The 27,678-nt window shown below is 49.2% G+C and overlaps 1 protein-coding gene across 1 annotated transcript; it reads right to left on the bottom strand.

Annotated features, from left to right (window-relative positions):
• Nucleotides 1-1,371: 1,371 nt before the first annotated feature.
• ATP12A (ATPase H+/K+ transporting non-gastric alpha2 subunit) lies at nt 1,372-27,678 on the bottom strand. The gene is made up of 23 exons (XM_030882131.2): nt 27,674-27,678; nt 26,967-27,195; nt 23,854-23,913; nt 22,859-23,062; nt 21,979-22,092; nt 20,915-21,049; nt 20,671-20,788; nt 20,142-20,410; nt 18,778-18,976; nt 18,533-18,642; nt 16,758-16,892; nt 13,288-13,480; nt 11,276-11,451; nt 10,430-10,566; nt 7,717-7,867; nt 4,545-4,713; nt 4,296-4,450; nt 3,037-3,160; nt 2,761-2,906; nt 2,210-2,343; nt 1,980-2,081; nt 1,485-1,576; nt 1,372-1,400 (listed from the first exon to the last, which is right to left on the bottom strand). Exons 1-23 carry the CDS (start codon nt 27,676-27,678, stop codon nt 1,372-1,374), a joined length of 3,186 nt encoding a protein of 1,061 aa, XP_030737991.2.

Below are 27,678 nucleotides of genomic sequence, written 5' to 3'. Positions count from 1 at the left end.
CAGTGACACAGTACACTATGATCTATTTACATGAAGTTACAACGATGGCCCTGAGAACACGGCAGAGAACCATGGCTCCAAGACTCCCTTTTCCTGCTCCAGAGACACAACCTAGCGCCGACAGCAGCAGAATGTCCTTGCCTGCGCGAATGATGGAGAAGAGGTGGAGAAGCAGCCACTGAATGGGAAAAGCTCACCAATGTCATCCTGTCAAATCAGTTTGTGCTGGGCGTGCAGCTGATGACGGAAAGGCTGTGAAAACAGCTTTCTCTCGCACGCTGCTGCTGATGGACAGACCCTTCCACAGAAATTCTGCCTTAAAAGTGAGCGCACATCAGAGAGGGGACAAAGCAGCGATGTTGGTGAGGGAAGAGTTCAGACCTTCCATGGACAAGTAAAATGACCAGAAGAAGTAAAAAAAAAAAAAAATTGAAATCACATCTGTCCTATGCTGTGCATTTTAGACAAACTCAAATTAATTAGAACACCACCCTCAGGCCTGGTTTTATAAAACATCTTTTACTTAAAAACGAGGCCTCTCTGGGGTGTCAATATGGGTGTGAGCACACATGTTACACATGAATAAACCTAAGTTAAAGCATGAAACATAAAATTAGCGCTGCAGAGTGCTTTGCGACTGTCTTACAAGAAATAAATATTACGTGTTAAGTCACAGTGGTCCTCCACTGAGGATGAATCCTGGTAAATGAAAACCCTTTTGGGCCAGGGGAGAACCTGGGGCTAGCCTATGCCAACGCCCCGGGGCTCCCTTTTGGAGCTGGTGGTCAGGGTGGTCAGCTCGGGAGGAGGGAGGGCATCACAGGACCACGCCTCAGAGTCAAACTGAGGTCGTCCCAGTTGCTGTGATGTAAATGTGCCATCGCTTCATCCCTTGCAAACCTCTAGCTGAATTAGCCTTTTCTGAGCAAGGTGACTGTGAAGTAATAAATTCCCTGGGAATTCACAGGAATCTTAGGGAGGTCACTGGACTTTTAACAGAGTGTGGAATGGAGGTTTGAGCAGTCCTGTCTAGAATTAAGGGACAGCGAGACCCCAGCAGATGTCTGGATTACCCGAGATTATTTAACACGAGTGACCTTCATATACATATAAACACGCCATGCTTCCCTACACCGTTCCCTTGAAATTCACATATTTTAAAATAACGAGATAGATATATAAATTAAAATCATGTATGAACAGTTAAATCTCTGCTTTAAATTACAAAACATTAGTGAGCATCTTTCCTACAGTTCTGTCATTTCTTAAACGCGTTCTGACGATGTCCCCACGGCTGCAATCGCCCAGCTGGCGGCCGGAAGATGAAGAACATTCTGACGTGCAGCTGGGGGCTCGGGAAGTAAGGTGGTCTTAATAGTACATGTTCTTATCCCACCAGCCTATAGAGGTAGAAAACAGTAAGCTAGAAACTGAGGCGAGTCTGTTGCACTAGACAGAGACCCCCAAATCATACTACCACTTACTTCCAGGGTAGAGTCTGATGGCCAGTTTCCGCACCTCATCGTACACCCAGATCAGAACAGCGTGTGGCACAGCCACGAACCAGTACTGAGGCCTGGGAGGGGGCGGAGGGAGGGAGGTGAGACCCACGCACCCAGAGGGGGGCCCGCCCCACAATGGAGGAGCTTCTCGGTCACTTCCCAGCCTCACTGGAGAGAACGACGCCACTGCGTCACACAGCGTAAAACCACACTGGACCGTGACCACTAGAAACGACGCCTGCCTGGGAAGTGGTCTGCCGGACGAGGGTACAGATGGGATGGTGAGGGATGGAAAACCCACCTCGTCTTCTGAAAAAAACTAGCGGGTCAAAGGCTCGGACTGATATAAAACCGGTGCCATTTTACCTCCTTTGAAAGACTAGAGGGGAAAGAGTCTCTGGAACCCTAGTGATTATTTAGGCCGTGACAGCAGATGGGGGCTCACTCCTCCCTCCCCACTGTTGAAGGGAACCTCACCGGAGCATCGTGAAGTTCAGGGCCACGATACTCCCGAGGCCGTAGGAGAGGATTAGCGCGATGATAACCTGCGAGGCAATCCCCACCCAGATGACTTTATTTCTGTAAGACACAAAAGCAAACAGATTCTGAACTCCCAGGCTCAGCCCCACACACCCAGCACAGTCAACGCCTCGTCATCCCTGCAGCAAAGGCCCAGGCTGAACCATGAGGGTGGATGCCGGCCGTACCTGAAGAGACCCTGCTGGAAGATGGAATTCCTCCGGGTTTTCCTGATGATCAGATCTGCTATTTGCTGGACCATGATGCCAACAAAGAATGCTGTGTAGCCCGTCCATTCTAGGTACTTCCTCTGGTAGCTTGTCTGTCAACGGCCAGAGAAAGAGAAGTCCATGAGGGCCAGGATGGAAACTTCAGGGAGGCACCAGCACACTGCTGTAAGCCTCTACTCTCTCCCCCTTACCAAGACTGAGCGAGGATCACCTCCTTGTGGTTGGAAAGAAAACTTTCTTTCCTTTAACCAGCTGAGTAGGAAAAGATGCTAACTTAATGGATTTGGCCCAACTGTGGCAATGTTGGCTGGTTCCTCTTACACACCTATGGCAAAGCTAATGTGAAAAGGTGAGCTCTAGGCACCTAACTCGAGAGGTGAGCTGAACCCCGAAAGAGGCAAACCGCTGTGACCAAGGGGCCCACAAGCCCCGTTAACCGAGAAAGCTGTCACCTGCTTTGTCCCCTCACGGTCTTCCCAGGAGGATACTGCTGGAGGGCCCGCCCTTACCCATTCTTGTCCATAGCTGTCTTCCAAGTCGTTCACGTAGCCCTTTTCCCACTCCACCCGGAGGTTAAGGAGAGTGCTGGGTCGAAAGCCCTCCTGTGCGTACACGGTGAAATATACAACAAAAGCTCCCAGGGCCTGCATGAGGCCTGAAAGAACAGAAGAGGTTCTGTAATGACTTCAGAATTGCCCCGACCGCATTCTCCTCTGGGTTCCTCCTCACGTCCCAACCCTGCCCCACAAGGCGAAAAGAATTCTCTGGGAGGCCCCTCCTCGCACCAATGTGCAGGTAGGAGTACACGGCAAGTGGCTTGTTCACCAGTCTGTCCTTCTTCTTGTGGCGAGGCTTCCTGTTCATAATGTCACTTTCAGCTTTCTCATAAGCCAGGGCGATGGAGGGAATCTAGAGGGAGAGAGACCCCGTGAGGCCCGGCCCTGAAACACTATGACACAAGGGGACAGCGGCTGCATAACCAGGGACTATGGGGTTAGGGAACTGGTCTCTCCAGGGTACAGGCCTCGGGGTGTGTCATCTGTAGAGAATTTAAGAGTCAGTCGGCTTCTGATCATTGCCTTGTGCTTCCAGTTCTAAACAATGCTAGTTATAAAGCACTTTTCTCTCCTTCTGTCCTCTCCCACTTCGCCCCGCCACTGACCAGTGGTCCTCTCACAGGTCCTCCCCCGCTGGAGGGCAGAGAATCTGCATTTCTAACCAGGTCCCCGGTGATGCCTGGAAGAACCACTAGAGTGGAGAAAATGAACAAACTTCAAGGGCCTGGAAAGTGATCTGACTGCAGGCTCTGGGGCCTCAGCTCCCCACTAAGGTAAAGATACCCCCAGCCCCCTGCAGCGTGGAGGGTGCCCTGCAGCTGTCCTATGAGATGAGGGAGGAGGCGGCAACTTGCAGGGCTATGAGTTCTTTTGCTGCCTGTCACCTGTGTAAGCCAGAGCCACGGGAATAACTGCCACGAAGCTTTCTTAAAGGGATTCGTCCGAGAAGGGGAGAGGGTTTAGGTGACGTTACTGTAGGTCAGCGTGCAGCTTTACGGAGTGTTAATCGTGGCTACTTCTTACTGTGTTTGGTGAGGGGCTTCGGGGTCACAGATCCTTTTACTTAACAAGGAGCGGCTGTGGGTTATCACTTCAGCCACTGGGCCCCCAGCAGTACAGGGACTACTTTGATGACAGCTGCATCTTCTCAAAAGAAAAGGGAGGCATGTGAGCTGAAACTGACTGATGGCATGCTTTATCGGAATGGTGAAGAACTTATGTCTTGAAAAGTTCTTATATGGAGGGCAGTGGTTTTAATTTTCAAACATATGACAGATCTCTCTAGTCCTTTGCTCTGAAGTGTGGTTGGTGGACCAGCAAACTCGGCATCACTTAAGAGCTTGTCAGAAATGCAGAACTTCAGGCCCCATCACGTCGAGGTTTGAGAAGCATTGATTTAGTGCATCTCTTGCTCTTGAAGGTAATGACTCTGAAGTTTCCATCACCTGGGGAACTTATCAGACGCTGTTCCCTTTAGGGCTACTTACTATGTCCGTGCCCAAGTCGATGAACAAGATAGTGATGGTGCCAATGGGCAGGGGAAGCCCAGCGATGATATAGATCAGAAAGGGGCAGAGCTCAGCGATGTTCTTGGTCAGGGTGTACGCGATAGTCTTCTTTAGGTTGTCAAAGATCAGGCGACCTAGGCAAAGACGTTACGTTTCTCCTTACAGGACTCGCTTCTGATTTTGCAGGCGGCCCCAGCCCTCGCTAAGACCCCTTGAGACCCCACTCACCTTCCTCCACCCCTGTGACGATGGACGCGAAGTTGTCATCCAGCAAGACCATGTCGGCTGCACTTCTGGCTGCATCAGAGCCCGTTATCCCCATGGCGATCCCGATGTCTGCCTTCTTTAGAGCCGGGGAGTCGTTAACTCCGTCCCCTGTCACAGCGACGATAGCACCCTGTGGGGACACCAAGAGGAGGTGAGTGAGCAGCCTGGGCAGGGGCCACCCACTCCCTTTGTCTTGAGGCCGCGAGGTCAGCCAGAGGCAAAATGAAGGCCCGCTTTGGGTTTGGGGGGAAAGATTAAGACAGCAAATCCCAGAAGCAAGAGCAACAAGCCCCAAACAAGATGTGTGCGAATAATTAAAACCAATGTGAATCCAAACTGGAAAGGAAGAAGTGAAACTGTCACTGTTTGCAGATGACCTGAGACTAAGCAAAGAAAATCCTAGACTCCACCAGAAAACTGTTAGAACTAATAAATACAAAATTAGTAAATAGAAATCTGTTGCATTTCTATACGCTAACAACGCACTCTCAGGAGAAATGAAGAAAACAATCCCACTCACAATTGCATCAAAAAGAATAAAATACCTAGGAATAAATTTAACTGAGGAGGCAGAAGACCTGTACTCGGAAAACTATAAGACACTGAAGACGACACAGACAGATAAAAAGATACACTGTGTTCCTAGATTGGAATAATATTGTTAAAATGACCATACTACCGAAGGCAATCTACAGACTCAATGCCGTCTCTGTCAAAATATCAATGACATTTTTCACAGAAGTAGAATAAGTAATTATAAAATTTGTATGAAACCATAAAAGACCCCAAATAGGCGAAACAATCTTGAGAAAAAACACCGAAGCTGGAGGTATCACACTTCCTGATTTCAACTATACCACAAAGCTACAGTAATCAAAACAGTATGGTACTGGCACAGAAAACAGACACATGGATCAATGGAACAGAACAGAGAGCCCAGAAACAAACCCACAATAATGTGGGCAATTAATCTACAACAAATGAGGCAAGAATATACAATGGAGGAAAGACAGCCTCTTTACTATATGATGTTGGGAAAACTGGACAGCTACATGCAGAAGAATGAAACTGGAACACTTTCTCACACCATATACAAAAATAGACTCAAAATGGATTAAAGACTTAAATGTGAATATAAGATATGAAACCGTAAAACTCCTAGAAGGGTACATAGGCAGTACACCTTTGACATCAGTCTTAGCAATATTTTTTTGGATCTCTCTTCTCAGGCAGGGGAAACAAGAGCAAAAGTGAACAAGTGGGACTATATCAAACCAGAAAGCTTTTGCACAGCAAAGGCAATTATCGGCAAAACAAAAAGGCAACCTACTGAATGGGAGAAGATATTTGCAAATGATATATCCAACAAGGGGTTAATATCCAAACTATACAAAGAGCTCATACAACCTGACATTAAAAAAATAAACAATCCAATTAAAAACTGGACCTGAATAGACATTTCTCCAAAGAAGATATACAGGTGGCCAACAGGCACATGAAAAGATGCTCCATACCACTAATCATAAGGAAAATGCAAATCAAAGCCACGATGATGTACCATCTCACACCTGTGAGAATGGCTATTATCAAAATGACAACCAGGGACTTCCCTGGCGGTCCAGTGGTTAAGACTTCTCCTTCCAGTGCATGGGGTGTGGGCTCAATCCCTGGTTGGGGAAGTAAGATCCCAAGTGTCTCGTGGCCAAAAAATCAAAACATAAAACAGAAGCAATATTGTAATAAATTTAATAAAGACAAAAAAAAATACAACCAATAGCAAGTGTTGGCAAGGATATGGAAGAAAGGGAACACTTGTGCACTGTTGATGGGACTGTAAATTGGTGCAGACACTATGGAAACCAGTATGGAGGTTCCTCAGAAATTTAAAGATAGAACTACCAGTGGATCCAGCAATTCCACTTCTGGGTATTTTTCTGAAGAAAACAAAAGCACCAATTAGATAAGATACATGCACCCCAGTGATCATTGCAGTATTATTTACAATAGTCAAGATACGGAAGGAACCCAAATGCCCATGAATAGGTGAATGGATAAAGAGGATGTGGTGTGTAAATTTGTTACTCAGCCATAAGAAAAAGGAATGAAATCTTGTCAGTTGCAACAATGTGGATGGACCTAGAGGGTGTTATGCTCCACATGACATAAGTCAGAGAAAGACAGATAGCATATGATTTTACTTATATGTGGAATCTACAAAACAAAACAAATGAACAAACATGACAAAACAGAAACAGTCATAGATACAGAGAACAGGTGGTTGCCAGAGGGGAGGGTGGCGGTGTTGAGTGAAACAAGCATGGGGGATGAAGACACACTTTCAGTTACAAAATAAATGAGTGGCAGGGGTGACATGTACAGCGTGGGAGACACAGTCAATACGTAATATCTTTGTAAGGTGACGGGGTAATTGGATTAATTGCTGTGATCATTTTGAACTGTAAAGAAATATCAAATCATTATGTTGCACACCAGGAACTAACAGTGTTGTAGCTCAATTATACGTAAAAACAAACAAACAAACAAACACATAAAAAAAGAGATCAGATTTGTGGTTACCAGAGGTGGGGGGTGAGGGGAGGTGGAATTGGAGGAAGGGGGTCAAAGGTACCAACTCCCAGTTACAAGGAGTGCTGGGGATGTAACACACAACATTACAGGAAAGCTGTTGAGAATTCATCCTGAGTCCCCATCACAGGAAAAAATTCTTTTTTCTTTTTCTTTAATTTTGTATCTATATGAGACAGCTGTTCATTAAACTTACTGTGATAATCATTTCATGACATATGCAAGTCAGATTGCTATGCCGCACACCTTAAACTTATACAGTGCTGTGCGTCAATTATATCTCCACAAAACTGGAGGGAAAAAACCCAGTGTGTGTGCAGGCGACAGTGGGTACGCTGTCTTATGGCTTTGCGCTTTCTGTTCTGCGTCCACTCACATCCCCCATAGCGCCAAACTTCCCTGTCACAAGGCCCCAAGGTGAGCAGAGGGTCAGCCCCGACGGGTGGAGATGTGGGGTGGTGAGGATGGGGGCCCAGCACTCAGCGCTGCATGTCCCCGTGGGATGGTGACACACCTGGAAGGTTCCCCCAGTGCTGCGTCCACCCACCTGCCTCTGACAGCCCTCCACAATGATCAGCTTCTGCTGGGGGGACGTCCGGGCAAAGACGATCTCCGAGTGGTTGGCCAAGAGCTCGTCCAGCTGCGCCGGGCTCATGTCCTTTAGCTCCATGCCGGTCACCACAGCGGCCTTAGCGTCCCTAGAAGGGCAGCAGGAACTGGCTGAGGCTCAAGGCTGAAACACTGTTCTGGGCGGGAGGTGAGCTGAACCTCTTTGATTTTACCTGGAACCCACAGTCCTGACACCTAGTCCTCTGGTGGGATAACCGGGTGTGTGAGTACTCGGAATACTTTGGTCTCATTTCAAGACAGTGAACCAACGCTGACAAATAAGGCATTTCCTTGCGTCACTCAACAGTAGGAAAAAGCCAATTAGCCATTTCCTTCCAGGAATGTGTGAGAGGTGGTACTTCCCGGGGCAATGCTTTACTCAACAAGTAAAAGGAGGGTAAAAAAACCTGCCTGTTTGTACGTTTTGGGTCCTAGAATCCAGCGTATGCCTAAACACATGGGTAACAATTCTTTACTGTCATTTCCTATTTATAGTGTCTGCTATGCCATGAGCTATGCAGGGAGAGAAGTTTATTGAGGTCTTCTTTGAGGAAAGCTTTTAACTGCTGACTATAAAAGTGAGGTTCTAGAAACTATGTGCAGATCTGACTGTGCTGTCCCCTGTGAACGCTCTCCCGAGGCTTCCGCTGTGCTTTGAGCAGACCCCGGAATCCCTACTCGGTCTGCAGGGCTGGGTGCAGCCCATGCCACCTGTCCCTTCTGACTCTTGCCAGCAGCCCACTAGGCTTCTCAGTTCTGAGCCCCCGGACTCTCCGTGCAAAGGCCTCACACGTCCTGCTACGTCGACTTCCCTTCCCTTGGTGAACACTCCAGCCTTCTAATCTCAGCTTAAACATCCTTTAGTACAAAACACTGCATGCTTTTTTCATTCTAAAAGTTCTGAGCTTTTTTTTTTGGTCTGTTCTTTCCTATCGGTGCTAAATATTGGAATTCTAGCACTTGACTCAAACTACAGGTCTTCCTATATTCTGGTAAGAAAATGTATATATATGGGGCTTCCCTGGTGGCACAGTGGTTAAGAATCCACCTGCCAGTGCAGGGAACACGGGTTCGAGCCCTGGTCCGGGAAGATCCCACATGCCGCGGAGCAACTAAGCCTGTGCGCCACAACTACTGAGCCTGCGCGCCACAACTACTGAAGCCCGCACCCCTAGAGCCCGTGCTCTGCAACAAGAGAAGCCACCGCAATGAGAAGCCCACGCACCACAACAAAGAGTAGCCCCTGCTCGCCACAACTAGAGAAAGCCCGCACTCAGTAACGAAGACCCAATGCAGCCAAAAATAAATAAATAAAAGAGTAAATAAAAAAATTTATTAACAAAAATATATATAAACAAAAGTAAGTTAAGAAAGAAAGGGTGTTTCCTTTCTCCCCAGAGCTGCAAAAAATGTTATTCTGTGATCATGAAGCTGGAGTTGATACAGTGGACAACTGAAAATGTTCACAAAGCATCCACCCCTCTCTCCTGTGTGGTAACTTGTAGGAAAAAGTATAATCCTACTATTTAAAAAATCAAAACAGATAAACAAAAGCTCCAAACCTGTCTTCATAGATGAACGCTATTGACACAAAAGAGCGGTGGAAGACCCTTAGTCTTCAGATACTGCTGCTGTGCCCAGAGGCCGTTCAACTGTTGGGTTGTCTTAACTGGTAATTCATTGCCCTGGTAGTAATTCACTACCTGACAGCTCTGTGTTCCTAAAAGGCATAAATGCTTGGGTAAACTAGAAGAGGTTCTTTGGTTTTTCCCTTTTTTCCCCACATGCATGAAAGTATAATAAAGCCAATGACACTAATTTTCAAACTAAGACTTTGGAGCCCTTGACTCATATAAATGATCAACAGTCCAGGCTCCCACTGCCAGCTCCTTTGTCCCTGTGTGTCCTTCACTGAACTTACCACATCACAATTAATTTATTTTTCTTCCCCTCTGGCTCAATGGAAAGCTCCCCAAATGTGGGGAGAGTGTCTGGTCTGTTTCTGCTATAGCTCCAGTGTCTGGCACAGTGCCTGGTAGACACTAGGCACTCAACAATTATTTGTTGAAAGAATACAGAACAAATGGACAGATGACTGGACTAAAGGATGAACATGATTTAAAGAATTAGGAGACACAAGAAAACCAGTCTTTCCTTACGAAGCTTCCATTCTATTTACTACCAAGTAAAAAGTAAAGAGAAGTATGTTTCCATAGCTACACATTATGAAGCCAATGGAATAAATACGCAAGATGCAGACTGGGAGGGCACATGGAATGCAAAGTGTTCTCAATATTCTTGATTACACAACTGCATCAATGGCTGGTAATTTCCTGTAAAGTCTTTGCTTCAGTTTCTTCATGCTAAGTTAGGCACTTAAGTTTTCAGATCTGCTTCATTGGGTTGAAATTTCATACAAGACATGCATACAGGTAACCCTCATGGCACCAGTACCATGCCTGGCACATGTCCGGTGCTCAATCCAATTTTGAGGAAGGAATGGATACATACATTATAGAGTAAAGCAGCCTCGCATAACCCTGAGAGGATGTCTGGCAGGAAGGGGGTTTGCACCCACAGCATGGCTCTTTACAGGCAACAGGGCCCCGTGGCTAAGAACCTGTGTTCTGCTGGGTGGGTTCTGAGCTCACCGCTTGTTAACCTGTGCCACAGCAACGTTGAGGCGTTTTGCAATGTCTTCCACTGTCTCACTGTTGGCGGAAATGATACCTACACTCTTGGCAATAGCTTTGGCTGTGATTGGATGATCGCCAGTAACCATGATGATCTAGAACACAAACAATGAGAAGGGCATGTAGACGGTGAGGGGCTCAGGTACCTGAGCAGGGACAACTCGGCATCGCCTGCTCCACCATGGCCCCGTACAGCACGGCTAGGGATGACTATGCTTTGCCCTAATGAGTCGTCCTTGATCTTTAGGTCAAAGAAGCAGCTGTCTTTGAAGGGCACACTGATCCCACGAGATCTACCCTTGCTCCTAAGCTTCTTACATTTCCTCCTCTGACATCCAGCCTTTCCTTCGGACATAACTTTATCTGTGAAAGGGCTGACAGGATGTCTCCTTGGGCAGCTTCGTGATGCTCCACAGCCTTGCAATTTACACGGTAATGGAATTCATATTTTGGCTTTTATATCATGAGGGAAATGGAGTATGGAAGCTGGACCTCGAGATTAAGTAATAAAACCTATTACTGTCTATCACAGTCTAGGGCAAGATGTGACCACCTCATGGCACAGGGACACAGCTTTCTGCTCGCTGCAGTTACTCTTGTGGTTTATTCCACACAGACACAATCACTTTGCTTTTATGGGACAGTTACTGAAATCTTAGTACAGTGAAAGTGGAGACTAAAAAAAGGGGAATTATGACATTTAGTTGAAGAGACCTAAATACTGACTCTCCCATGACAAATGTTCCTAGAAAGGGATCCAACATCAATGGAGGACTTGTTAATTCAGGAATGTGTAAGTCCCACCTTGATCCCTGCACTCCGGCACTTGGTGACCGCATCAGGGACCGTGGACCGAGGCGGGTCGATCATCGATAAGAGGCCCACAAAACAGAAGTTGGAAGTAGGAAAGTTCATTGTGTCTACATCAAATGAATAGGTTGCTGGAAACTCGTCTGCTGGCAGGTAGAGATGACAGAAACCTGAAATGGGTATAAATTTGGGAGTCAATGAAACTAGGATAAGAAATGACACAAGAAAGAAGGAACAACAACAAAGAAAAAAGAATGAAAGAAAGAAGGAACATTTTCATACACTCTCAGTCCTTTAGAGTTTAACCAGAACTGTTTAATTCCTTCAGTTCCATAACACATGTTGTTTTTAGGAAAGACATGTTTCATCCCAAAATAATTTACTCTGTGCCCATTAGGTTCTCTGTTATGTTCTGGAAACAGAAAGCCCAGAAGTGGACAGCCTTTACTTCCCAAGAGGTTGAAGTTTAGTGGGGGACAGACACAAAGAGATGAAGAGCCCGGAGCGTGGTGAGTACCACAGAGCAGGGCTACGCTCAGCCACCTGAGAACAGGAAAGACTTCACCGAGGAGGTCATGTGAGCTCACTCTTGAGCAAGGAGTCGGATGTTTCCTGGGGAAAGAAGGGAGGACAGGCGGTGGGAAGGCCCTTTTCGGCAGAGAAAACAAAATGTGCTCCTGCGCAAACCGGGGAAGGAACTGGGGCGTCAGGGGAAGGGCATGATGTTCAGCCTTTAATCACATGTGAGGGAAAGGTCAAACGTGAGGGTCCTAGAGCAGCTCAGACGGGCAGCAATCCTGCCTTGAAAGACTACTTGGTGCTGTGGGGCGCGCCTCAAGCATTATCAACTCACTTATGTATTTTATTTGCTTTACAGACGCAAATGTCCTTTAGAAACACACATTCCACAGATTCCATCTCTACTGGCAAGAGCTTTCACGATGTTTAATGAGCCTTATCGTCAGTATGAACTTCTGCTACCTTGAACCCATCCATCACCCTGTCGTTCAGAGCTGCTGTTTCGACGGCCCCCGATTCTCCCAGCAGAACATGTCCTGTGATACCCCTTACGTTGCCACTGACAGGCTTCTGCCACGGTGGCTGTGCTTCTAAGTTTCCTTCCACCTCTAACGCCCCCTTCTCTCAGTTACTGGCAGTACGTTTTCCCTAACTGCTCAGTGGGAAGCTTCAACATTTTTTTTTTCTTTTTTTTTTTTGCGGTACGCAGGCCTCTCACTGCTGTGGCCTCTCCCGTTGCAGAGCACAGGCTCCGGACGCGCAGGCTCAGCGGCCATGGCTCATGGGCCCAACCGCTCCGTGGCATGTGGGATCTTCCCAGACCGGGGCACGAACCCGTGTCCCCTGCATCGGCAGGCGGACTCTCAACCACTGCGCCACCAGGAAGGCCCCTCAACATTTTTTTAAACTTACTTCTCCCCTCTAATTAGCTGCTAAGTCTTACCAATTGTGCCTCCACAGTCTCTGTATGTGACCTTCACGTTCCCGTTGCCTGGGATCAAATCCCTTTTCGCCTGAGTGAGGGCAGCACCTCCTGCTGAGACCTACTCTGCTCCTGTCCTCGCCAAGAAGGGCGCTGCAAGCCGACCTCCACACGACCCTCCTAGCCCTGTGTCCCAGGACCGTGGTACCTCGTCCACCTGCAGCCTCGACAAGGCGCGTGCCACTCCATCCGTTCCCACCGCTGTGCTCTGGCCCACGAGGTTCCCTCTGCGTGAGTGCGCTCCCTACCTCCCTTCAAGTTCCCTCACTCCAAGTCCAGAATGAAATGCAACCCGTCCCACGGTAACTTCCCAGATTTCCCTGATCTGGAAGGGACCGCCCCGCACACTATCCATCACACAGTGTCTCTTGTACGTTGACCATTTCTCCTTTATGACTCAAGTGGACGCCAGAGCTACTCCGCTACATCGCAGGCCTGTCTCCTCGTGTGCCGGAGGCCGGCAGAGAGCCGCGGGCCTCACGGGCGGGATCAGGGCTCTGCTCACCCAGCACGCGCTCCCCCAGGCCGCCCAGCTCCATGTACGCCGTGTGGAAGGCCTTGGCCGTGCTCCTGTCCAGAGGCTGCTCCTGGCCGTTGACCATGATGGTGCTGCACTTCTCCAGGACCCGCTCGGGGGCCCCTTTCATCACCATGAGGAAACGCTTGTCACTGGGGTCGTCTGTCTCGTGTATGGAGAGCTGCGGGGGAAAGGGGTCGAGCATGTTCAGTGTGGCATCGGGCAATGACACCGTCTTTACTACTAAGGGCCTGAACTGGACACATCTTTAAATGAGCAACACGACAAGATTAAAAACACCCCTTTCTCTGTTGGCTACTGGTCCTTGATTTATAAAGAAGGAGTGTCCTCTGCAGGCACATTCTGTCCTTTCTATCCAAGCAATATGCAGAGAGCTAGACTCTGTCCCAGCCCAGGGGGACACCTTGAATTTGAATCAGGGTGTCTCGCAGGGGGAAACTCAGCCTGTCTCTCAAACAGAAACTGGCTGCTTTAGGGAGGCCCGATGCGCTGTCGTCCTGTGAAACCTGCTGCCTTGAACACGATCTCCTGGGGCGACCGTGGGGTCAGAGGGCTGGGAGCTGCCTTGTCTCACCTCCTGCCTTGACTGCCTTCCCTGCAGACCCGAAACGTCCTGCACTCAGTCAGGCACGTGGGCAGCGTCATTACCTGGATGTGACAGAGGACGTGAGGGCTGTGAGGACAGCCTCTCACGCTCAGGCCTCTGGGGGGACAGCTAAGTAACAAGAATCACAACTTTACAATCATTACCCTTTGACCTCACAATTCTACTTCTAGATGTACCCTAATAAGATAATCGGGAAAACTGTGGAAAAATTTATAGACAATAATAAAGTGGCTAAGTCTAGACCTTATTTTATACCAGGTACCCTTCCAAGCCCTGGAAAGAATTTTAGGAGGCTGGAGTGTTTGGGAGAGAATGAGTAAGTTACAAAGAAAAATTCTATCATTTTGGGTCTACCAGTTGATTCTAAACCAGTAGTTTATAGACTTTTGGATATCAGAGATGAGTACAAAAAAAAAAAAAAACCATGGAGGGCAAACGCAAGGTTGCAGCTTTTTTCACATTGCCAAGTAGCGACATTAAAAAAACCAACTAACCGAACCAAAAACCTCCACCTACTGTCACTATCATTTTCTGAAAGGTAGGGCATTTTAACACTTAAAGTAGAAATAATAAATACTTTTATTGTGTATACTGTTCTGAGTGCCCAGAAATTAAATGGACTCATTTAATTCTCAAAACTATGGCCATGGGTACCATTATTACTGCCTTTTACAAGGGAGGAATCTGAGGTGCAGAGAGTTCAGTGACCGCTAGCAGGGGGCTGAGGTGGGACCTGAATTCTGGCCAGCAGGCCCCAGAGTCCCTGCCCTAACCATGCAGGACATAAAGGATAATCTTCTAAATTCAATTCTTTCATCTCTATATAAAATTTTATAAAATATTGTCCTAATTTTTCAATTTGCCATAAACTATGGAAAGTATTTTAATGGACCAGTCTCAGTTTGGGGAATTGCTATTCTAAGACTGTCCACTTTGTTTCCTTGGGTTGAACGAGGTCCCAGAGACCCTCCAAGGTCATGACACCCAACCACCTTGCTTAGTGCTGAGTGTTGCTCGTGTGTGGATATAAAATGGCACTAATAGCATCCCAGAGGCTCTTTGGCCTCTTCTGAAGGACCCTCTCCTTTCTAGACCAACCCTCAACATTCCGTACACGAGGCCTCACAGAACCCGCTTTTCCTCACATCTCACACGACGAGGAAGCCTTCCCTGGAGGAGACAGAGCCCCGGGGGGACTCTGAGTCTCGTTCATGGTTGGAAGGCCATCCTGCCTAGTCCTAAGAGCATGGTCCCCTGGGTCTGCCTGAGTCCTGGCTCTGTCCCTGGCTGGCTATGTCCTGTTTCCTCCTTCTCTACTGTCTAACAGAATTGTTGTGAGAAGTGTGGAAATTAGCACATGATAACTATTGTTACAATCATTATTTTAGAATTGCTACTCATTCTATTTTCACTACATTTTTGAACAGAAATCTGATTTCCTCTACATTTTACATCATACATTGTTAGTTGTCTGTTTTGCTAACCATGATTTTTTACTGTTCAATCATCCACAAAGATGTTTGCGCCACAGTTATTTTCCAGTCCTAAATTCCTTCCAAAGAAAATGTGTGGGTGGGTGGGACTTCCCGGTGGTGCAGTGGTTAACAATCCACCTGCCAATGCAGGGGACATGGGTTCAAGCCCTGGTCGGGGAAGACCTCACACGCTGCAGAGCAACTAAGCCCATGCACCACAACTACTGAGCCTGCGCTCCAGAGCCCGTGAGCCACAACTACTGAAGCCTGCGTGCCTAGAGCCTGAGCTCCACAACAAGAGAAACCACTGCAATGAGAAGCCCATGCACCACAATGAAGAGTAGCCCCCGCTCGCCGCAACTGGAGAAAGCCTGTGCACAGCAACGAAGACCCAACGCAGCCAAAAATAAATAAATTAATTTAAAAAAATAAGAGAAAATGTGTGGGTTATCACCAGAAACTTGTACACAAACATGGTTATCCTATTTACATAATTTACTGTTATGCAAAGACCAAGTCACGATGCCCCACTCTCAGCTTTGGAGTCTACAGGGAATCCCACCTGTGCCAGCACCTTGGGCTAGAAACTGTCCTTTGTCCTAACATGACTGCTGGGCACCCCTGGCATGAGGGGTGACAACTAGGCAAGGATCACCATTCTCTTCCTGAGCCACGGGGGAGAGGAGATCCCTACGTACTGCCTGGGGGGCAGAACGGGAGAGCAGTGTGGCTGGCGCTCACTGGTCTTCACAAAGGGCAAGGCTTACCAACATGGCCTGAACTGAACTGCCCAGACTCTGTGCTGTGGTAGAAAAAGCATAGACTCAGGAGTCAGAGGTGTGAAAAGTGCTTGTGCCACTTAGATGCTTGTGTGACTCTGTCACCTCAGCGCTTTCTAAGGCCTGTTTCCTCACCCTTCAGTTGGGGTTACTTGGTCCTACGTCACAGGCTTATAATGAGGATTAAATGAGACAAAGCACGTAAAGTGCCTGACGCAGACGAGGGGCAGCGCTGCTTCTCCCCATGCCCCACCCTTCTCTCGTCCTTTGGGATGTGGCCGCTGCCCCTCCTTGGCCAAAGTTACCCAGTGCGGGTGCTGTTGCGTCTGTGTGCGTGTGAGTGTGTACGTCACACAGATAGATCACGCGTGGGAACGGCAGGACCTTCACCGTTCTTTTTCTATACTTACTTCAGGGAAACCTCTTACGGGTTTACCAGACGTCCAGGCCCTGCATCTCTGAGGACTATTTTTGAAGTCAAGTGTCATTCACAATACATATTAACCAAAGGATACTTACACAGGTGGAAATGCTGTTCTAGTGATGATAAAGATTTAGTTGTGACGAAAAACTCACCTGAAATTTGTTGGTTGAGTTAAAAGGTATTTCAGCTACTTTGCGGTTTCTTTTTCTAATTTCCATCACGTTACCCAAAATGACCTCTGAGAATTTCAAAAGAGCAGTTTCTGACGCATCTCCAACCACAGCTTTCTGCGAATCAAGAGATAAATAGTTGCAGCACATAATCTGGTTCTTCTCTGATCAATTGCGACGAACCAACACGTAACCTAAGCTTACTATCTCCTGGAGAGAGAAAACAGTTACCGCACAATTGGTGACTGACTTAGGACTGTTAACTGCAGGGCGCCACCTGCTGGCATTAGGGGAGTTCAGAAAAGTGAGAGCTCTGAGAGCAGGAAGTTTTCATGAAAAAAGCAGTTATGAACTAGATCTTGAAAGACAGGTGGGGAGAGTTCCCTGGCGGTCCAGTGGTTAGGACTCCGCGCTTTCACTGCCAGGGCCCGGGTTCAATCCCTGGTCAGGGAACTAAGATCCTGCAAGCCGCAAAAAAAAAAAAAAAAAAAAAAAAGAGAAAGAAAGACAGGTGGGTTACCTACAGAGAGAGGAGCAGAAGAAAGCCTTCTAGAAACCAGAAAGCCGTGAAGGAAGGCACGTGGTGGGGAAACTCTATCGTGAGTGCTGAAGCACAGGTGGACACGGAGAATGTGGCAGATGTAAAGAACCCCAAAAGGCAAGCACTGAGGCCTACACTCGAGAAGCAGAAAATAGAGAAGCATGGAAAGTTTTTGAGCAAAGTCAGATGAAGTAGTCCATCTAACTAATGAAGTATTTAAGGAAAATTAGTGGCATGCAAGAAAGACAGGGGAGGGATAAACCAGAATCGTGGAGGCCAGTTAAGAGGTTGGTACCATTGTTCCGACGCAAGGTATTAGTGATAACAGAAATGTAAAGCTGGATGTTCTGAAACAAGAGTAACAGGCCTTGTTGACTCACTAGATATTTGGGAAGGAGTAAGTTAAAGATGACTTCCAAAAGGATGACAAGTAAAATGGTTGCAGCATAGAAAAATAGAAAATTTGGGATAAGATATTAACTTGGAGCAAGTGTGGGTACAGGTGGAAGGTGACAAGTATAGTATGTTGAGTGTCTAGCCTGCAAAACCTCCAAGTGGAAACACACACGGTGAGCTGGAGATGCGTGGAATTTGGGTGAGAAATTAGAACTGGAGATAAGGACTTGAAAGATACAGAGAAGTGATTGGCCAAAAGGAGAATTAATGAGCTGGCCGATAAAGAAAAGCGAACAAAAAATATAAGTAAGAGTCAATGAAGGAAACAGATGGCAAACAGGAAAGCCCGGACACGGATTCAGTGACTCCTGAGGGGAGAGGGAGGAAAGGAGGGGAGGGGAGAGAGAAGTTTCATATATCGCAATTATACAAGCGCTCCAGGCAGCCCAGAGGAATACGCTCTAAGACCCCTCCTCCTATTTCCAGCCGGTTACATGTTAAACATCAGTGAATGGCATTTATGTAATAAGTAACCTTTGATTATATCTTCTTAGCTGATAAAGAAGTTAGGAAAGTAACTTAAAGGCACATTCATTTTCTGGAAAGAGACAGAATTTTCAAAAGGCCCAAGTGAACATTCTGAGAACTTTTAGATTTCTCGAAGCTAGTTACAGCGAAAAAAGTTTTCTACAGGTCTTGTGATTAGACTTGCTCTTCCAGCATAAACCTACTCAGCTGGAGAGATTAAGTCAGGCACCAAATCAGAACAAGAAAGTGACGTGGCTCTGCCTGTAACTGAGACCGTGGGCAGGGCCTTCACCTTCATGATGGGGACGCTCTCCTGTCCTGGTCTGAACTCAGCGCGGTTACACAGCGTTATGATCTTTGACAGGGAGGCCCAGGTTGCAGAGCTTTGATCAAAGACTTGATCTGGAAAGAAGAACAGGGGATGCCAAGGGTGCTGGGCTCGCACCCACGAACAGCACTATTCACCCCAAGGCTGCAGACCAGACCCTCTGCTGAGTCCGCAGTGCAGGGCCAGGCTGGACGCGCCCGAAGACTCACTCGAATGGTCTTCGCTAGTGTCTGCCACGAAGACCTGGTTGTCGAACCACAGATGGGCCACGGTCATCCTGTTCTGGGTTAGGGTCCCCGTCTTGTCTGAGCAGATGATGGAGGTGGAACCAAGGGTCTCCACTGCCTCCAGGCCCTTCACCAGGCAGTTCTTCTTGGCCATGCGTTTTGCTGTCAGTGACAGAGCCACCTAGACGGAGGAGAGAGGGAGAAGCTTGGAGAAAAGCCACCCTTTTGAACTCGGGTTCAATAATGCAGAAACAGGTAGAGCTGGACTAGTGTCAGGTATGGTTGTAGATGCAGTAAAGCCGCATCGGCCCCAGTGACCGAGAAAGCCCGTAAAGCCCGCAAAGCCCTATACGTGGACGTGCCACAGCCCTTCCTTCTATTGAATGTGGAACACTCTGTTGTCCCTTTGCCCCTTCAGGAAAATGATCCTAAGGCGCCCACAGGTCGCAGAGCCAGGCAAGTCATGTGTAATTACAAAGGGGGCCTTGGCTGTCATTCACAAGCAAGAACGCGTAAGACGGACTTCCACCGCTGCTTGCCAAAGGGCTTGTCCCAAAGGGCTGCCTTGCTGCTTTGGGGAATCAAGAAGCATTTGTTTCACTTTAAGAGCTCCATATTTAAACATTCTTCGCTCTCTCTGAACCCTGCAGATCTCAAAGGGTTCTGTTTGCCTCCAATTCTGTCAAATTACTCTCTGCTGGAGTCAGAGGAGACCTGGAATCAAAAACTTCTGTCTTTGCTCAGGATGGCGCCAGGCCATCTTCACACAGGACTGAAGATACGAGGCCCTCTTCCCTGCCTGTGGGGCCCGCACCGCAGAGAAGGGCCTTGTTCAAGGGTGAGCTAAGCAGGGAGAACCAAAGCTGAACCTGGACGTAAGCACAGGAAGGGGCTGAACTGCTCTGCAGGAACACACAGAAGCATTTGTGTGTGTCCGTGGGAGTCTGAGAGGGAAGAGAAGCGAGGTAAAAAGTGTGCTCAAGTCCCTCAGCTGTAGAAACTGCCAAAGGAGTTTGTTGGTTTGTTTTCCTTTTGAGAACAGTGGAAATGTGGGGGGAGGTATCCGGCTTCTAGAAAATCCATAAATGGTGGTTCAAGGCTGTCTTATCTAGATCTTAAGGGATTTGCAGACAGATCTCCTGAAAATGAAAATATAAGTTTTCAAGGACATTGCATTCAAATATTAACAAATCACAATTCTTTTTGTCCCTCTAAGAAACAGTCTGTTCAGAATGTACCACGGTTGCCCCGGACGGAGCAGACTCAGCCGTGGTGGGTGCTCACCCAGCACAGCAGAATGGCATGTTAGCAGGGTCAGCGTACGACCACTAGTAGTGCAGACTCACAGTGACAGTGGCCAGGAGACCCTCAGGCACGTTGGCCACAATGATGCCAATGAGGAAGATGATGGAGTCCAGGACATAATACTTCATGGACACTGCGATGATGAAGAAAAGGACGCCGATGGAGACTGCCACTCCTGCCACAATGTGAACAAAGTGCTCGATCTCGATGCCAATGGGCGTCTTCGAGTTCTGGACTCCCGAAGCCAGCGAGGCGATCTGCCCAATGACGGTGCGGTCACCCGTGTTGATGACCATGCCAGTCGCTGTGCCTGCAGGTGGAGCAGACATTTTATTCTAGGGGTCCTCAGCTAGGAGGGACCACAGCCTCACGGACCTCTCTTTGGTGGCTTACGTGGCCAGTCAGCACATGACATTACTAAGGCCAAACACCAGCTCTCTAGGTTCTTCAATTCCACGTTTTCTCTTGGAGAAGATTTGCAGCAAGTGATGGTAAAGAGAGGAAAACAAAGCCTGAAGACGGAGAAGCGCTATGAGCGGAACATGCGGTCCTGCAAGCAGCTGGACTTACCTTCCAGACAGGTTGTGGAGAAGAAGCTGATATTCTTTGTCTCCAGGGGGTTGTCATGGGTAAACTCAGAGGAGCGGGGCTGGGGCTCAGACTCCCCAGTGAGAGATGAGTTGTCTACCTAGAAGTTTTGAAACCAGTTCAGGGTCAGGCACCTTGTCCCTTCCCCAGCTACGCCGAGACCTGGAAAGACCACAGCAAGCCAGCTGGTCATGAGCACGATCCTTGGGGCGCCTGTGACGCTCACCTTACACCCCTGAGCAGACAGCAGCCTGATGTCCGCGGGGATCTGGTCTCCTCCTTTAATCTCCACTATATCCCCCACCACCAGCTGGTCTGCAGGAACTGTCTTCTTCTCTGAATCTCGAACGACAAGAGCTTGCTGCGAAAGAAAATCATGACCCAGGCCTCAGATTCCCTCCTGGAATGACGATGGCAGTCCTGCACCCTCTCCAGACCTCAGGAAGGGAGGCACTAGGACCCACAGCTGTCAGAATAGCAGAAAATGAAACAAAGACTTTTACTTGGGGCCTGAAGACCCTAAGAACTATTGTTTCTTGAGAAGGAGCTCATGGAGATACTCTTTGACCCAGAAAATTCTGCCATGGGAGGGTACAGCAAAGCGACAGCCCTGAGCCTGGCGGGAAGGGAGACCATTAAGGATGAATGATCCTGCTGGGAGGTCCAGGAAGACTCCTGAAGGTTGAGCCAAAGGGTTTAACAATCTTGTTCAGGTCGGGAAAACTTTAATGGCGCGAGAGAAGGGTCTCCACTTCCTAGCACAGAAGATCCCACCCAGAGTCCCCTCTGTCCAGCAGCTCTGCAGACCAGCGAGGGTGCGGTTTTCCTGCCACGCTGACAGCAGTGCACGGTCTCCCTAGAGGACCCCTCCTGGGTTCCTGTGGGCGGAGGTATGGGGGGGCCTCCCATACTGAGAGCACATGTGGGGAGGCTGAGAAATGGCAGCAAAGAGGGTGACACTTAAAGAATCCCAGGTCGGCCTCCTTGGTTCCCGCTCGGAACCCCCTGGACTGCTTTTGTCTAAACAGCTCACCAGCGCTGAGGAGAAACCACAGGAGATGTTGTGCAACGCCTCATGTCCCTGTCCCACTTTGCTCTCGACTAAGCGCTTTTCTCCATTTTATCTTGCTGATCATCTCAAAACCCGGGGAGGAAACAGGGGCTCCACAGAGATTAGGTCACTTTGCAGGCAGCAGGGAGGGAGCCCAGGCCTCCAAGCTCTTCCACTCCCCCAGCCTGATGCTCGCTCATCTCAAGTCTCGCAGACACCACAGTGGCTGCCTCACCCACCTGTGGAATCATCTGGCGGAAGCTGGCCATGATGTTGGTGCTTTTCGCCTCTTGGTAATAGGCAAACGCCCCGGTTAAAATAACCACCAGGGCAAGCACGGAGCCCAGGTACACCTGGGAGAGGGGGACAGGCATCGATCAGAAAAACAAGCATCAGGAATGAGCCAGAGCCTAGGGCCAGGGTGCTCCATGGCCAGTGAGAGACGTGGCAGTAGTGTCCTGGTGTAAACTGCAGGCACACAATTTACACACTTGAAGTATATAACTAAGTGATCGTTAATAAGGTACACAGTGTGCAACAGTCACCACAATCCGTCGTCCCAGTAAGTTCCCTTGAGCCCACTGGCCATCACTCCCCACTCCAGCCCAGCCCTGGCAGCCCGACGGGTCTGCTTTCTGAATCCAGGGCGGGTCTGCTCTGAACATTTCACATCAATGGAATCGTGCAGTATGCGGCCTTTCTCATCTGGCTTCCTTCTCTCAGCATCGTGTCGGCCAATACAGTTTTGTGTTTCAGTCCTCCGTTATCAGCAGGCACAGAAGCTCTCCACAGCAAAGGGAGAGAATAGCTTTGAGGAGAGAAAGCCCAAAAGCACTTCACGTGGATAGGGATCCTTTTTCTCCACGTAGGAAGGAACTTTTGTGTTTCTCTCTCTCTCTTAAAAATTCATGCTCATACTGCCTCTGAGACACCAGAATGTCAGATGTAATTTCTGTTTTACACTTTGGAAAATGACTGATTTTCTCAAACTCACGTGGTGACTGATCAGTGGTGGACCCCTGACCCCAGCCCAGTGCTCTGCCCTTGCGTTACGGTGCTGACTCCTCACCGCCCCCCGCCCCGTTACCACCAAACCCAGGAGGAGCCCCAGGGCCTCACGCTGTCCAGGGAGGAGGACTTATCGTTGGAGTACTGAATCCCATATGCGATCCAGCACAGGATGGCTCCTATCCACAGGAGGATGGAGAACCCCCCCACCATCTGCTTGAGGAACTTGATAATCTTCGGGGTTTCCTTGGGGGGGGTGAGGGTGTTGGGCCCATCCCGAGCCAGGAGCTCAGCAGCCCGGGTGCTGGAGAGACCCTGAGAAAGCAGAGCCAAAAGAAACAGAAATCAGACGTTTCTCCCCCGTTGGGTTGGATGTCACGTTTCTGCAGAGGGTGGGTAGCGGTTACTACGTCCCAACTCAATCACTGCACCACCCAGGGAGCCTCGCCTTTCAGACTCCGCCATTCCCTCAGCATGCCCTTCGGCCTCTCACATGCCGTCTCGGGGAGCAGCGTGGCTGCTGAGCACTTTCCTACACGTCTGCCTCCCCCGCCCACTGCGAACTCCTGAAACCCAGGCATTGCCTGCTCCTCACACTGCAGGTATTCTTGTTGACTTGAACAGGTGCACCCAAATCTCCTGACGTTAAGACACCGAAACTTTTGAGATTTGAGATTTGAATTCACAGAAGGAAGCCCTACTTCTGTGGTGGGAGATTTTATGAGGCACATGGTGTGCCCTGCAGCCTTGTCCCTTTCCGGAGGAGGCCTTGATTAAGACCCTAATACGTGCTGGGCACAGGGTTTAAAAGCAACCCCTGATCGTGACAACGAGGAAGCATCCAAACCTTCCTGGGGTCACCACAGCTTCGCTGCGGTCACAGTCAAAGAACTGCCTGTGACCAAGCACACAGCTCAACAGAGGGCTTGGCCAGGGCTGTGGTTCAGACGGGCCAGCTCCCGAGGGGAACCAGCCCTGTCTCGCATGGTGGGCATGTGGGTGGCTGGCATTCTCAGAGTCGCAGCTTTAGGTCACTCATTCTTTTCCACAAACCCTGAGCACAGTCCTGGGATTCTCTCCCCATCACTGGTTCTCTGACGACTTACCGTAATGATGTTTGTACCGTATTTTGTTTCCAATTCCTCAGTGCTGAGTTTGTGATCATCCTGAAGGCCATGAAAAGAAAAACAGAGTGAATTAGATAATTCCAAGACTCAAACCCTAGGCCTTGACAAGTGCACGAAAGCTGGGAGTAGCGCTGAGGAAGGCAGAGGGGTCAGGGAGTGTGGGATGAAAAGAAGGAACCTTTGTCCCAGGGGCTACTGCAGCGGGAGAAGAGAACCTCGCTGCAGGACAGGTCACTGGCCAGGGGATTTTCTGGCCACCCCTGAACAGTTCACACTTAACTTGCCATTTACCACAAAGCAGCTGTCCTTAGTTTTTCTGAGCAAAGCAATGCGTTTCACCTCAGTCTGGTCTCCAGCACATGCAAATCCTAGCACACCTGCTGTCCAGGCACCAGTGATCTGGACACTTAACTCAGACCTGAACTGTGGGATCCGTGGAGGGCTGTGAGTAGTGCCAAACCATTTCATGTCCTGACTGTTACCCCTGCAGCCCTCACTGGGCAGGCGGTCTGGTACAGAGAAGCATGCCTTTCCTTATTCCAGTACTTGAGACTCAGTTCACTGTCAGAGAAGAAGCCCCCAGATTAAAGACCTGCCAAATAAATACCGGCCGGGGGGGCACACTTGCTCATTTTGCCACAGAATCATTAGGCTAAAGCAGAGTCTCTCAACCTTGGCGTTATTGACATTTGGGGCCAATAACTCTGTTGTGGAGGCTTCTAGCCACCAGCGCCCTCCCTTAAGAAGTGATACCCATAAATGTCTCCAGACATTGCTGAATCTTCCCTGGGGAGCAAGGTCCCCCTCTCCTCTCCCTTTGAGAGTCTCTGGGCTAAAGGACTAGAAGCCTCTTTCTGTGGCAGGAAACCCAGGGCGAAGTCTTCCTCACCCCACCTAGAAAACCCAGCATTCAGGATTCTAGAACTCTGATTGTCTGAAACAAAAATTTATACTGTGACTGGTACCAGAACCATCTCTTTTCTCAAGTATATGCAAAAAAGTTTCATGTTACAAAAGAGGTTTTTTTTTTTTTTTTTTTGCGGTACGCGGGCCTCTCACTGTTGTGGCCTCTCCCGTTGCGGAGCACAGGCTCCGGACGCGCAGGCTCAGTGGCCACGGCTCACGGGCCCAGCCGCTCCGCGGCCCAGACTGGGGCGTGAACCCGTGTCCCCTGCATCGGCAGGTGGACTCTCAACCACTGCACCACCAGGGAAGCCCACAAAAGAGGCTTGATCTGCCTTGCTCATTTGTTCATTGTACCAATATCAACTGAATGTGGTATTGCTGAGGAGTCAAAGGATTAAGACACAGTTCTGTGCACAGTACACCAAGTCCTGGGCAGAGAAAAGTTAAAGGATGATTAGAGCCATTGGTTTCATGGATGCACCTCAGACTTTGAGGGGCTGTACTGCACTGTCGTCTCCTGCTAGCCCGGCTCTGGGGATGAGAGCAGGGCAGGGTGCGGGAGTGAGCTCAGCTGGAACAGCACAGGGCAGCACCAGGTGGCTCAGGCTTGAGTCACTGTCTGCCTGCGTCTTCAGAAGCCAGGGATGCTCTAGTTCTCATCAGGGTTCTAACTTGCTGGAGGGGTCGGGTTGCAAGGGCATCCAAGTACGCAGTCACAGATTATAGGATTCTTGTGAGAAGGTTGTGAAAAAGGAGGGAAAGAAAGATGTGTCTCAGCAAGGAAGCAAGGGAACACTTTGGCCAATACTACGGAAATTATTTTTCTGTATTATACATCTTCACAAAATGCTCCAATCTCAAGGGAGGTTCTCATTGTAATTTACAGGCATATGATACAATGGATATATATTCATGTTATAATTAGCAATTTCAAGTAAGACTAGTTATGTCTTCGCCCCTAACTGCTAGAGATACGTAGGAAATAAGAATGACTATCGCAGTCTTTCTCCTGCTTTCTCTGTAACCCTCTTAACAACTCTAAGAGGTAGGTACCATTTTTAATTCCAATTTTTCACAACAGGGAACTGAATTTCAGTCAAACTGGGATTTCAGTTCAGGTCAGTCCAGTTCCAGGGCTGTGGTCTTAAGTGTCATCAGAAGATACATGGACAAATGCCTAGTGGTGTGTGCTGTTTAATGCGCTCTCCAGGAAAAATAAATAAAGAGCTCCGATTTGTAGCATTTACTGATTTCTCACCCCAGTCACACTTCACGCTACTAATCCAGTACCAGTCAGCTTGCCAAATTCCTGAGTGTTTAACAATTGGCCCTGTAGCACACATGAGCACACACTACTACCAGCTGCTCAAAGAATCCCAGCTTTAAGGTCTGCAGTGAAGTGCAGGGACAATCTAGCATAATCTCAAACTCACGTAGAAGTTTCCCCTTTGGCATTCCTGAGATGCAGTGTCACATTTCAGTCCCAGGGCAGCTCTTTTCCAGGGCAGCCAGCTTTACCAGAAACAGGGTTGCACGTCCACAAAACACTTCCATTAAGAACACTCTCATTCTTATCTCACTTTTCTCCTGACAGACCCACAAAAATTGTTTATTTCCCGTTTTACCTAAAGAAAACGGAGCTTCAGCAAAGCTAAGTAGTTTGCTCCCAGTCACAGATCAGCCACGGAGAACTGGACCTCAGCTGAGCCTAAGGTTGTCTGAAGCCAAGCCCAACTCTCTTACAGCTGAAATTCTTTCTCGTGGGGCAAATATACCCAGAAACCTAGCAAGTGTAGTGCTTTTGGTTTTCCTCCGGGGTGGTTCTGCCTCAAATAGTTCAATCTTATCAGCTAAAATGTGGCAGCTGGCTGCTTGTATCATCTCGGCAAAGCCACCAGGAAGGAGAGCGGTCTGGGCCGTCCATGCCTGTGGGGACCGGAGTCAGAGACTCCCTCTGAGTGAGTCTCACCTGGGTGCGCCTACAGCCTGAATGCAGGGAGCTTTCAGAGGCCTGACCCCTGGGCAGATATTATCCCACCATTTTTTTTTTTAAAAAAAACAAGGAAACAAGTCTCAGGGCTTTTCAAATTCTTGAGACTGAATTTTCTTCTGTGGGAGGTGGGTTATAGGGGCGAGCTCTCAGCGGGGAGGGCAGTGCTCAGGGGCACCCGGTTGGCTCAACTGACCAGATCGAGTTCTTTCTTAAGCTCCTCTTTCGGCTGATGCGTTTTGCGTTCCAAGCAGTTCTTTTTCAGGCCCCCGTACTTCTCGTCATGCCCCTTGTCCGTTTTCTCAATGTCTCCGGTTCCGCTGAGCTCCACAGAGTAAATTTCTGTTTTCTGAAAGAGAAGCAGAGGTGCGGTGCTGGCCCGAGGTGGGTTTTCCGAAGCGGAGCTGAGGCCTCCCCGGCGGGACCTGCAGGGAAGACGCGCCTCCCTCCCTCCGGCCCCTCCTCCCGGGATCTGCTCCCTCCCCGCCCGGCGAACAGCGTCCCCCGCGCCCTCTCCTCCTCTGCTCCGGGGTGGAGGGCTGGTTGGGCGCGCTCAGGGCTGGGCAAGTTGTTTCCCCGGCTCGAGACAAGATCCCCCAGGAGGGCAGGGTCTCCCTCGTGCCTGGTCCCCAAGGCACACGCCAGCGCGCCGTTCCTCGGCGGGGGCGCCCACTGAACTCCTGGGCCTCAGAGGCCGGGGCGGCTTCAGGACCACAGCGCACCGGTGGAGTCCCCAGCCCCGCGCCGCCTGCGAATCAGGACCCCCGCGGCCCCTGCCCCGCGTCTGGCTTCGCGTCTTCACGCCGGCAGCCCTGGGTCTCCGCGCAGCGGAGGGAGACGCGCGGAGCCCGCCCGCCCTCTCCTGCCGCCCCGCGCGTTCGCGCCCCGGCTGCACGCACCGGCCTCAT

Source organism: Globicephala melas, chromosome 18, assembly GCF_963455315.2.
Source record: "Globicephala melas chromosome 18, mGloMel1.2, whole genome shotgun sequence".
Taxonomy (NCBI): Eukaryota; Metazoa; Chordata; class Mammalia; order Artiodactyla; family Delphinidae; genus Globicephala; species Globicephala melas.
Note: the sequence above shows the minus strand (reverse complement) of the source record. Positions and strands in the feature narration are given on the sequence as shown.